This window comes from Canis lupus, chromosome 10 (assembly GCF_011100685.1).
Source record: "Canis lupus familiaris isolate Mischka breed German Shepherd chromosome 10, alternate assembly UU_Cfam_GSD_1.0, whole genome shotgun sequence".
Lineage (NCBI taxonomy): Eukaryota > Metazoa > Chordata > Mammalia > Carnivora > Canidae > Canis > Canis lupus.
Window position 1 is genome coordinate 7,246,599 of NC_049231.1, and position 13,455 is coordinate 7,260,053.

General features: G+C 39.3%; 1 protein-coding gene across 2 annotated transcripts in view; it reads left to right on the forward strand.

The window, feature by feature from the left end:
* Positions 1–13,455, forward strand: part of SRGAP1 (SLIT-ROBO Rho GTPase activating protein 1) — a 270,658-nt gene that overhangs the window by 210,702 nt on the left and 46,501 nt on the right. For both annotated transcript variants that reach the window (XM_038549883.1, XM_038549884.1), the window contains exons 9-11: positions 3,110–3,307; positions 4,227–4,311; positions 13,033–13,060. In XM_038549883.1, the coding sequence (XP_038405811.1) occupies positions 3,110–3,307; positions 4,227–4,311; positions 13,033–13,060 (311 nt within the window). The remainder of the gene's footprint in view (positions 1–3,109; positions 3,308–4,226; positions 4,312–13,032; positions 13,061–13,455) is intronic.

Below are 13,455 nucleotides of genomic sequence, written 5' to 3' on the forward strand. Positions count from 1 at the left end.
CAAGGAGATAAAAGCCAAGCTTATATTTTATAAACAATGAAGTAACAGGTTTGAAAATGTACCACAAAGGGATCCTAAAAGTGAGAACTACAATGCCCCAAGTTAATAAATTGGTGGATGGTTTTAATATCCAATTCGACACAGCTAAAGAGTGAATTATCAAAGTGGAGGACAAATCAGAAGAAAATAATCAAAATGCAGTGTGGAAAAACAAAAGGATAGAAAATGCAAAGAAGGGGGTGCTTGGGTGGCTCAGTCAGTGAGGTGTCTGACTTCGACTCACATCATGATCTCAGTGTCTTGGGATCGAGGCCTAAGTTAGGCTCCCCGCTCAGCGGGGAGTCTGTTTGTCCCTCTCCCTCTGCTCTTCCCCTCCAACTCATGCTCACATTCATGCATGTACACTCTTTTAAAAAAAAAATTCTATGTATTTATTTATTTGAGAGAGAGACAGCGAGAGAGAGCACAAGCAGGGGAGGGGCAGAGGCAGAAGGAGAAGCAGACTTCCAGCTGAGCAGGGAGCCCAACTTGAGGCTTGATCCCAGGACCCGCAGATCATGACCTGAGCTGAAGGCAGATGCTTCACCATCTGAGATGCTCTGGCGCCCCTCTCTATCTTTCAGATAAATAAATTGAAGTCTTAAAAATAAAAACAAAGAAAAGACAAATAGAAGGGTAGGAGATATGGAGAACACAGTGATGTGTAGCATAGTAATTAAATTCCCAGAAAGGAAAGCAATAGAAAAGGAGACAATATTTGCAGAGATAAAAGCTAAGAATTTATCAGAGTTTATTAAAAATATCACACAATTCAAAAAGTCCAAAAACATCCAGGTAAAATATATTTTTAAAATCCTTACATATACACATCATGTAAAACTGCAGAAAACTTTAGGGGCACCTGATTGAGCATCTGCCATCGACTCAGGTCATGATCCTGAGGTCCCGGGATCAGCCTGCATCAGGCTTCCTGCTCAACAGGGAGTCCGCTTCTCCCTCGCCCACAGTCCCTTCTCCCTGCTTGTGTGGTCTCTCTCTCTCAAAGAAGTAAAATTTTTTAAAAATGTAGAAAGCAGCTGGAGAAGGAAGCAAAGTAGCAATAGACTCATAGAAAACTTCTCATTCAACAGGAACATAGAAGCAAGAAAATAGTGTTCAGTGTATTGAAAGAAAATAAACTGCCAACCAGGAAGAAATAACTTTCATAAATGAAAGTGAAATAAAAGACATTTTCAAGTCAATAAAAAGCAGAGTTCACCACCAGCAGACTCATGCTAAAAGGAATTTCTAAAGGCAGAGAGTTAGTCTTAACAATATAAGAAAAGGAGGTCAAATAACGTAATATATGGATAAAGCTGAATGAATATTGACTATAACAACTGATGTATTTAAATATATGTTAATACTTACATATGTATTCTATTATAATACATTATAAAAACAGCATATATATATAAGGAGAAGTGAATGAAGTTAAGATGCTCTAAATTCTGTACCTTGGGAAAAGGATAAAGCTAGCGATTTACACTAGACTTTGATAAGCAAAGGTAGTATGTGGTCTAATTGTGCAAGATAAATGTAGACGATAAATTAAGAAGCTTCTAGAAGATAACATAGAAGGATATCTTTATGGCTCTGAGATAGGAAAATATTTCTTAAGTAGGACACAAAAAGTACCAATAATAAAGGAAGGGATTGGCAAATTGATTACATTAAAATTAGAGACAGTTCATCTAGATACTAGAGTAACAAGCCGGAGCAGAGTGGGAAAAGATATTTGCAACACATAAAACTAACATAAGACTCCTAGCTGTATCTACAAATAAGAAGAATACTTATAACCCAGTAGAAAATTGAGCAAGAGATTTGAACAAAGCATTTGCAAGAGAGGAAATCCAAATTATCTTAAACATATTATAATAAGCTCAATCTCAGGCATCAAAGAAATGCATATTAAAACTACAATAAAATAAATAAATAAAAAATAAAACCACAATAAGGGGGTATCCCTGGGTGGCTCAGCGGTTTAGTGCCTGCCTTTGGCCCAGGGTGTGGTCCTGGGGTCCCAGGATCGGGTCCTGTGTCAGGCTGCCAGCATGGGGCCTGCTTCTCCCTCTGTGTCTCTGCCTCTCTCTCTCTCCCATGAATAAATAAATAAAATATTTTTAAAAATAAATAAATAAAACCACAATAAGATACCACTATACACCCAACACAATGGTTTACATTTTTAAAAACTGATAATGCCAACTCTTGATGTAGAGTAACAGGATCTCTTCTTATCATGCTGGTGCTAATACAAATCAGAACAATAATTTTGGAAAACAGTTGGGTGAACCATATAAGCAATTCTGATCCGGTATGCTAGACGTGGAGTCATAGCAGTCATAGTCTCAGTGGCCCAAAACTAGAAGTAAGTCATCTATCAACAGAAAAGGGGATGAATTACGATGTGTTCCTATAATGAATATTCAGCATTCAGCAATGAAATCCTATACTCCCAAGAAATGAATAAATCTTACTACGTAAAGTCGAACAACAGAAGCAAGACAAAAATCATACACTCTCTAGGATTCCATGTGTATGACATACAAAAAAACGCTAGAACTGATATATGACGTTAGAAATCAGGATAAGGGCTACCTTTGGGCAGGAGGAAGGGGTGTGGTCATTGGGAGACACACGAGGATATTCGTAATGTGCTATTTTTGTTGATCTGAGTGGTGGTCACATAAGTGTTCAGTGTGATCAAGAAGCGATGCACTTATGGTGTGTAGCGTGTGTTTTTGTGTGTGTGGTTTCACTCTTGATTTTATTTTTTTTATTTTATTCACTCTTGATTTTAAAAGATTACTTTAAAAGATGTAATTGAGAAAGCACCCGGTGATACATGAGATTTGTAAGGATTCAAATACACAGTAATGTCCTCTTGAGGATGATTTTGAAGAGAGCCTCTGTACATTGGTGATCGTAGTGTTGTGTGCCCGTCCCTCTCTCCTCTCCTGGGGCAGGGCCTGTGTCTCCATCTCCGCCTGACCGAGTAGATTCTCACCAAGTGTGGGATTCGTGAAATTATGTAGTAACATGAGAAATGTGTTCCTGTCCCCAGGTTAAGAAAACGACCGAAGCCACCTTGCAGACCATACAGGATATGGTCACCATCGAGGACTACGATGTCTCTGAATGCTTCCAGCACAGCCGGTCCACAGAGTCTGTGAAATCCACTGTCTCGGAGACCTACCTGAGTAAGCCCAGCATCGCCAAGAGGAGAGCAAACCAGCAGGAGACGGAGCAGTTCTACTTCATGGTGAGTGTACTGCTTCCCATGCACTCTTGGGGCTCGGGTCTGGGCTCCCCAAACACAGCTGCTAGAGTTGGATTGGAATCAACTGGGGTTCTTTATTAAAATGTGGACTCCTGGGACCCCTGGGAGGCTCAGTGGTTGAGCATCTGCCTTCGGCTCAAGTCATGACCCCGGGGTCCTGGGATCGAGTCCCATGTCGGGCTCCCTGCATGGAGCCTTCTTCTCCCTCTGCCTCTGTCTCTGCCTCTCTCTCTCTCTGTGTCTCTCATGAATAAATAAGTAAAATTTTTTTTTTTTTTAAATTACAGAGTATGAACTCCTATCTGCCCTTGGAGTTCCCAATTCTGTTGCTCTGGATAGGATTTAGGAGTTAGTACTTTTTTAAAAAATTCCTCAGATGATGCCGATTACACAGATTTAAAGAAGACTGCTCTGAAACTACTTTTATTTATTTATTTTTTTGAAACTACTTTTAAATGTTAACACACATACACATCACCAGGAGAGCTTGTTAACATGCAGGTTCTGATTTCCATAGGTCTGGGGAAGGAGGCACCTGCGAGTCTGCATCCCTGCTGGGCTCCCAGGTGATGGCATCAGACTGCACTCGCAGGAGCAGGATCCTAGGCTCCAGCAGAGAAAAGTGGCTGGAGTTTAGATATCCTGTGGGAAGTTCCTTGACATGAAATATATATTTTTTTAAGTTAAGAATGAATCTTGGGGCCCCTGGGTGGGCTCAGTGGTTGAGCATCTGCCTTCAGCTCAAGTCATGATCCTGGGGTCCCGGGATCGAGTCCCACATCGGGCTCCCCATCGGGAGAGCCTGCTTCTCCCTCTGCCTGTGCCTCTGCCTCTCTCTCTGCGTCTCTTGTGAATAAATAAATAAAATCTTTAAAATAAGAATGAATCTTTCCTTTTGCAGAAACTCAGAGAATATTTGGAAGGCAGTAATCTCATCACAAAACTCCAAGCCAAACATGACTTATTGCAGAGGACCCTTGGAGAAGGTCAGTTGCTGGAACTAGACGGGGAGGTGACATGGGTTACGTGTTGTGTCATGTAGCTAATTCTGCAAAGAATGCGCGTTGTGGATTTGTGTTTTAAGAAGCAGAGGGCACTGCCTGTTTAGACTGGGCTTTTGCTGTCACTGTAATAATCCAGTTTTCCCTAGAATTGTTTTCTTTGTAAGCTTGGTGCTAACCTTGAGGAATAGTGAAATCTAAGGAGGGCTGCAAAGCCAACACAGCGCTCCTGAGGCACGCTCTGCCCAGCCCAGTGCTCCTAACACGGTGCCCCTAATGGTAGAAAACTGGGCAGAGCTGCACCTGCTCCCACCTGCTGACCACCCAGCCTCTTCGTCCTTACCCTCTGGGACTCGTCCACCCTTCCAGCTCCGGCCCATTTGTTTTAGCAGGGGCCACTGTTTGCTCTCTCATCTGATGCCTTCCTGGACTCCTAGAAACCAGTTAGACCAGTTGGGGAGACTTTTTTTTCCCTTTCCTTACACACTGATTTTACTTGAGAAATAATCTAATGAAGTAAACTACTATAGCTAATAATAATAATAACAAAAACAAGAATAGCTGCCACTTCTATAGGGCTTTCTCTGGACTAGGCATCGTTCTGAACTATTTATTGAACTGGGCTATCACCTTCCCCATTTTTACAAATGAGAAAACTAATGGAGAAAAAAGGCTTATAGGCAAAAGGGACTGTGTCAATATTACTGTTTCTCCTTTCATCTTCTTGAAATTTAACAGGAAAAAATAAATATAAGCAAAGTCCCTTTTTTAAGGGCCTCATAGGCTGTAACTTCATCCTTTATTCACACTAGATCTTGCCAGAAGTTATAGAAAGTGAAAGAGAATATGGATGGAAGTGGGAAATGGAAGGACTGAGGTGTGTAACTCAGGCCAAAAAGAGATTGCTGCTCTTTGACCTAAACTCTTGCCCCCTACCGTTCTAGAACCTTCCTACTGACAAGATGGTTTTTTCATCCCCTTATCTCCTGGTTTCCTCCAAAGGACACACTATCCTCAGGGAATGAGCACTTGGAGAAAGGTCATCATGACCCAAGGCTCCCATGTATTTCAGTTAGGATGCCAGATTCTAAGATAAAAGGCTGATTTCACTTAGAAAAAAATTAATATTTAAACTACTAGAAAGTTGTCTTCAAAAATAAAATAGCCAAACAAAACGTGTGAACTTTCATTAAGCTTTGAATTTGCAAAAAAGCAAATTCAAAAAAATTCGAATTAGCAAACTTGCTGATTCAAAAACACAAAAGTTACAAAAGACATTTTAAGGACAATTAGGGAAATTTAAATGTAGACAGACTGTATATTAAGTGACGTTATTGAATTAATGTTAATTTTCTAAGACATGACAGTGGTGTTATTATGAAGGAGAAGATTCTTAATCTTTTTTTTTTTAATTTGTAAGAAATATTTGCTCAGTATCAAAACCTCTGCCAGTTACTTTCAAATGATTCAGGAGAAAAGATACAGAAGCGGCAGGGTCGGGGGCAGGGGGAGAGAAGGAAATAAGGCCAATGTGGCAAAATGTTAACAGTTAGGAAATCTCAGTGAAGGGTACATGAATGTGCCCTGTACAAGCTCTCAGCTCTTCTATAACGGAGGTTGCAACTTTTTTTAAGAAGCTCTTTTCCTTATTTTTTTCTTTATTCTTCTTTGAATAGTTGTCTTATCGCAGCAATCACGTCCCAATTTTTTTCTTTTCTCCTCCATAGTATCATATAAGATTGTTTTTTCCACCTGCCACAAAAGGCCTGATATTTCAGCGATGCCCCCAAGGTCAGTGGCCGTTCCCAAAGCATAAATTATCGCTAAGTGTGAATGGATGCTTACAGGCATCTTCCCTGCAGGAGGGCATCCCACTTTAGAAATCATGAGCTGGAGGGAATGAAGTAGTGGGTGAATTCATTCTTGGCATGTGTGCAGACACATGTGTTAATTCGCTTGGGGTCACAATCTGAAACTTTTATGATGCTCATTCTACGTAGATTCCCTAATGCCTCCTGGAGAGAAAGCCCCAGCGGTTCCTATTATTTTTCATGCCATTATTGGATAGGGCTGTATTTTAGCCAACTTACTGAATCCTTTTGCCAGACCCCATCGTTAGCCCCTGTGCTGTGCAAAGCTGTATCATACCTTGTGAACTCTGAGCCCAGATTTCTTTAACTTGGAATTTCTCTCGATGGGTTCCACTATCTTTTTTTTTTTTTAATTTTTATTTATTTATGATAGTCACACGCGCACAGAGAGAGAGAGAGAGAGGCAGAGACACAGGCAGAGGGAGAAGCAGGCTCCATGCACCGGGAGCCCGACGTGGGATTCGATCCCGGGTCTCCAGGATCGCGCCCTGGGCCAAAGGCAGGCGCTAAACCGCTGCGCCACCCAGGGATCCCGGGTTCCAGTATCTTAGTGACACAAGCTGTGTTCAGGTGCACCAGGCCTTCACCAGATTGGATTGACTCAGGAACTGGGTGGTCCTCATCCGATGGCATCAGACACCCTAGCCTTCGCCCACTTGTTGCAGGCCTCTCTGACCCTTGGCCCCACCCCACACGTGGGCTTGGCAGCACACTGCACGTTGGTCGCTGCCCAGGCTTAATCCTGGCAGCTTTGCCCAGAGAAAGGCTGAGCTTGCCCCACCTTTCAGCTCCACCATGTGAGCCTGCTAGCTTTCCATGCAAGCCCTGTTCGAGGTAATAGGTTTTTACCAATGGAGACGAGGAGAGTTAATGGTGCCTGTCCCACAGTGAGATGATCCAATGGCGAGTCCTGATGAAGGAATCCAAGTTTGGGTTTGGGGAAATCAGGTTAGTAGCAGAGGATTAGATGGTGTGTTTGGGGACAGTCCTGGCTTTTCCTACAGAAATCATATCTCTGAAATAGACTAGACTCACTGCTGCAAAAACTGCCTTCGTAGTAAAACAAATAGAGCCTAACCCAGGGATTTAGCAGTTGATCGTACACAGCTGAGACTGTAACTACAGACATGTGTTTGGCCTGCCTTACTGCCTGCTTTTGGCAGCCTACCAGAGGCCCAGTAAGTCCTTTGATTTACAACATTGTGAAGCAACTAGATTGGACTCTTAAAGGTGCACTGTCAAAATTCAGAATTCCAAATCTTTGAAAACTGTTGAAATACAAAGAAACACATAATGGGTTGTTAAGACCAAAGTCACTACCTTCTTAATCATCCTTCAGCAACGCCATTAAATCCTTTTGTGATGTCATTTGTTTTCAATTTGGAGACGTTACATCAACCCAGTACATGAGATATATATCCGTAAACCTGAGGCACTGAAATTGTTTCTTTTTCTTTTAATAATGAGCTCTCCTGTTCACACTGGCCCCTTTGTGTGCAACGTTGGAGTTAAGAGGGGGTGTGTAAATATCAGTGCCATTTTCGCTAAATACAGAAAATCTGACACTGGAAGCCGAGTCCCATGTTAGATTGTTTCTAGACCTGGGCATAAGGTTTCTGACAAAGGAATTAAATGGATTATCCTCATTCAATCCATTGTCTGTCTTTGAGTAGAAGTACAAACATACTTGGAAAAGAGAAGCTGATTGTGCATAATTATGTTTTTTAGAAAAGCAGTGTGTTCTTAAGGAAGAAAAAGGACCGTAAAAGAATGCCAGGAGTCCTTATCGGACATTCACAAGGGATCCAATTCTGGGTGCCTCCGTTCGGTTAGAGCTGTGCACATTTTAAGTATTTCATCTAGTTGGGATTTTTTAAATCTCAAATTGCCACCAAACTGTTTTGGTTTTCCCTTTTAGTCTGTGGTGATAAAATACATTTGAGTGTGAAAAATAATCCACTTCTGAATTCTCAGGTGAAATGATCGGAGTAGTCAAAGTAGGTGTTTGTAGCAAGAACAAGATAATCCTGGGTCATGGGTCATTTTTTGCCTCCAAATGGCTTATATTGTGTGTGTGTGTGTGTTGCGGGGGGGTGGCAGTAAAGGAAGAAATTGTTGTCTTTAATAATTAAATAGCCTTCCAAAGAAAGTGATTGAAATCTAATCCTCAAACCACTGGAAGCTTTCACATTTCTCTGGGAAGCAGAATCTTCTAAGCTTGTGTGTTATTGATCTATTAATGATGATACTGATTAAAAAATAAAACCTCATTCATCAGTTGAGGCGCACTCAGTACTATTAGCTGAACAAAACAATGGATGTGCTGGTGGCAGTTACACTATGAATGATTGTTCTTGTGAAGCTTGCTCTTGGTTCATTAATCAAAACGTATCTTTTATAGGTTTTTAATATTTTATCCCATACTATTAACCATGGATGGATGGAGCAAAATGATTTTAAGCCATTTAGTATATGATCTTTTTTCTAAATCTAGAGGCTCTTTGCTTGGGATATTTTAACAAAAGTAGCTGAATTTCAAGGTTATATAAAACATTTCATTTGTAAGGAGTTATTAGTGACTTTGTCATTGAATCACTTGAAAGTGATTAACCTCTGTTATCCAATTTAACTTTGTAGACACTTTAAATTTTTATTTTTAGTTCATTTTTATTTTTTAAGATTTTGTTTTTAATCTCTATAACTGACGTGAGGCTCAAACTTACAACCCCTAGATCAAGAGTGGCACACTCTACTGACAAAGCCAGCCAGGCATCCCAATACTTGAAAATTTTAACTTACTATGTGGTATATAATTTAGTACATCTTTAGTATTTTGTATATGACTTTAGCCATATGGGGGACACAAAAGCATAAGCCATCTCTGCCTTTCTTTTAGGATCTTTCGAAGTATTTGCTAGGGAATAAGACTTATATTTTTACAGTATATTACTTGGGAGCTCAACTCTAGAATTAAAACAAACTTGATCAAAATAATACCAACATTTTTCACAGAACTAGAACAAACAATCCTAAAATTTGCATGGACTCAGGAAAGACCCCAAATAGCCAATGTAATGTTAAAAAAGAAAAGCAAAGTGAGAGGCATCACAATGCCTGATTTCAAGCTGTATTACAAAGCTGTGATCATCAAGACAGTGTGGTACTGGCACAAAAACAGACACATAGATCATGGGAACAGAATAGAGAACCCAGAAATGGGCACTCAACTCTATGGTCAGTTGACAAAGCAGGGAAGAATATCCAATGGAAAAAGACAGTCTCTTCAAAAAATGGGAAAATTGGACAGCCACATGCAGAAGATTGAAACTGGACCACTTTTTTACACCATACACAAAAATAAATTCAAAATGCGTGAAAGACCTAAATGTAAGACAGGAAACAATGAAAATCCCAGAGGACAATGCAGGCTGCAACCTCTTTGACCCTGGCCACAGCAGCTTCTTGCTGGACACATCTCCAGAAGCAAGGGAAACAAAAGTAAAAATAAACTATTGGGACTTCATCAAGATAAAAAGCTTCGGTACACTGAGGGAAATAATTAACAAAACTAAAAAGCAACCCTGTGGATTGGGAGAAGATATTTGCAAATGACATATCAGATAAAGGGCTAGTATCCAGAACCCATAAAGAACTCATCAAAATCAATACCCCAGGGACACTTGGACCTGCCTCAGCTCAGGTCATGATCCCAAGGTCCTGGGACTGAGTCCTGCATCAGGCTCCCTGCATGGAGCCTGCTTCTCCCTCGGCCTGTGTCTCTGCCTTTCTCTGTGTGTCTCTCATGAATAAATAAATTAGAAAAAATCCCAAAAATAAATAATCCAGTTAAGAAATGGGCAGAAGACATGAACAGACATTTCTTCAAAGAAGACATATAAATGGCTAATAGACACAAGAAAAAAATGCTGAACATCACCCATCATTGGGGAAATACAAATCAGAACCCCAATGAGATACCACCTCACACCAGTCAGAATGGCCAGGATGCAGAGAAAGGGGAACGCTTCTGCACTATTGGTGGGAATACAAACTGGTGCCGCCACTCTGGAAAACAGTGTAGAGGTTCCTCAAAAAGTTAAAAATAGAACTTCCCAATGACCCAGCAATTGAACTACTGGATTTACCCAAAGGATACAAAATTGTTGATTCAAAGAGGCACATGCACCCTGGTGTTTATGGCAGCATTATCAGCAATAGCCAAATTATGGAAGGAACCCATATGTCCACCAACTAACGAATGAGTAAAAAAAGATGTGGTATATATATATGCAATGAAATATTACTCAGCCACCAAAAAAGAATGAAAACCTGCCACTTGCAACAATGTGGATGGACCTAGAAGGTATTATGCTAAGCAAAATAAGACAAATACCATATGATTTCACTTATGTGTGGAATTGAAGAAACAGATAAATACAGGGCAAGGGAAGGAAAAATAAGATAAAACAGAGAGGGAGACAAACCATAAGAGACTCTTAACTATAGAGAACAAACTGAGGGTTGCTGGATGGGAGGTGGGCAGGAATGGACTAAATGGGTGATGGACATCAAGGAGGGCACTTGTTGGGATGAGTACTAGGTGTTAGTTGTAAATGATTAGTCACTAAATTTTACTCCTGAAACCAATATTTGCACCATATGTTAACTAACCTGAATTTAAATTTAAAAAAAAAAATTTAAGATTCAGATATGTATGGGGGAAAAAGTAAACCTTGACCCTAGGGCCAGACACGTATACTAACAGCATGACCTTGAGTAAATCACTTGCTTCCTATATGCTCATTCTCTTCCATAAAACAAAAATAACAGTACCTGCTTCATAAGGTTTTGTGAAAATTATGAGTTGATGTATAGAAAGTACTTAGAACAGTGTCTTAATAAGTATTGGACATCATTGCTATTTTTATTGTTGTTAGTAATATATTTTACGTCACTTTTCTATGATAGTAAAGTCAACCTTTTGCTTATTCTCCCAACTCACCCTGTGTAATCTCAGCTGGGTCTTGTGCCCCAGAACAAGCTAGATGGTGGTAACTCTCAAATCTTAATCTCCAGCCCTGTCTACCCTGTACAGCCAGCTTCCTGCTGAAGGGTATCCCAGAAGACGCCACTTTATAGTAGATTGTCTCTCCCGCTTATGAATAGCTAGAGATTATTCTGGAGTTCTCTGTCCACCTTCTCCTTTTTCTCATCCCACAAAATAGCAAAAGGCCAGCAGAAGGAAGGGAGCTAGAGTTAAATGACAGAACTGGGTAGCAGGGGGTGGGGGCCCTGGGGAAACAGATTCCTCTCCTTTCTTCCCGCCTCTCCAAGTCATGGCCCAGAACTGATTCTAGTGGCCTGAGTCTGGGTTGAGGAAGGTATTCTCTAATATTAACTATCGTCCCCCATTCAATAAACAGAATGTTAGTCAAATCCTTTGTTCTTCAAAAGCAAATAATGGAGTAAAAGACTCTGTTGCCTGGGAGTGTTTATTCACCATGTCCAACAAGCCAGTTTTCTCCACAGTTGTTACACTGGCCTCACCCCAGGAATCTGAATCACTGCATTATGATAGGATGGGCTGGGCGGACCTGTTGGTGCTGCACCAGGACCCTTCTCTGCCACTGAACTTCAGGCTGTTTCAGGACCACGATCATCATTTTGCAAACAAATTGGTGGAATGGTTCACTCTTCTGCACCCCTTCCACAGCTCCACCCTAAGTGTGAGAAAGAGCAAACAGCAACTACAGACACATTCACACTTGGAATTAGCAGATTGTAGGTGCTTTATGAAAATACAGAGCCGATGTTTAAAACAAGTCAAGGAAAAAAAGAAAAAAAAAAACAAAAAAAAAAAAATTAAAAAATAAAACAAGTCAAGAAGCCCAAAAAATTTATATACTTGTGTCATATATATTTATATATATTTATATATTTTATATGTTATATATATTTATATTTTATATATAATAAATATATGCAATAATATATGTAATATAGTATATTATATATATAACATTATATATTATATATTACATATATTATATATATTGCATATATAATATGTAATATGTGTATATATGTATATATAATATATATGTTATATATTATATATACTATTTATTATTGCATATAAAATATATATAACATATTTATTATGTATAGAATATAAATATATAACAAATATATAAATCCAAAAATTCATGTTTTAAGTGACAGGGAACTCTGGAAGGCTATTAGCTTACAGGCTGTAGAATGTAGCATACTTTAATGTCCTTGTACTTAATTTCTGCCAGCATCATTCTGATTATAAAACACAACTTCTCACCTGACCGTATATTATAGAAAGAACACGAACTTAATATAAAGAAGTAGAGTTTTCCAACTCTACTATTTCAAACTCTAGAAATAGAGTTTTCCCAACCCTATTTGACCACCTTCTCCTCCCTGGGTATCAATCAAGACAGGAAATAACTAACGTTCGAACTTCAGATGTGTTTTATCTGTATTTCCTTGTTAACCTAACAGTTAAGATTAAGCAACTATTTCATGTGTTCTGAGTAACAAATAATATCCCGCCTCAAATTGCCAAGTGAAACATGTTTCTCCCATTTATAGGATTTATTGAACTTTAGGCATAGATTTTATGAAATGTTTACTTTGAATTATTTGTCTGTCATTTTATGCTATCCTCATGCTTCCACCATAAAATTTGTAAGTTATTATAAACTCAGCATCTTAAAATAAGGGATGGGTGATACAAAAAATTACCAAATACACATTCTACTGATTCCATTCCTTTTACTTATTTTAATCTTTATTTTCCCCACAGGTCATAGAGCTGAATATATGACTACAAGGTAGGAAAATATTTTATTGTAATTCATTGTGTCTCTCTCTTTTTTTTTTTTTTCTTTAAAAACAAGCAACCATTCAGTGCTGTGAGAATGAACGTGTTTTGTTAACACGGAATATCATTTTGACTCGACAAAACATAGTAACCTGAAATGTTTGGGGTTCTCACCAAACCAGATTTGCTCTGGGAGATCTGAGCATTTCCCAGTGTAATTATAAAGCTCTTTAATGAGTAGACTGCTTAAGGAAGACCTAAATTGAATGGGCTTGGTTTATCTGATCCAAAACACTTTCAGTTCCTAGGAATAGTCTGATTTGATAATTTAATTAAGAAGCAACGTTATGTGCATATCTGCTATGTTAGCAAATAGAAAGCATGATCAGTTACTTTCTGTTCCTA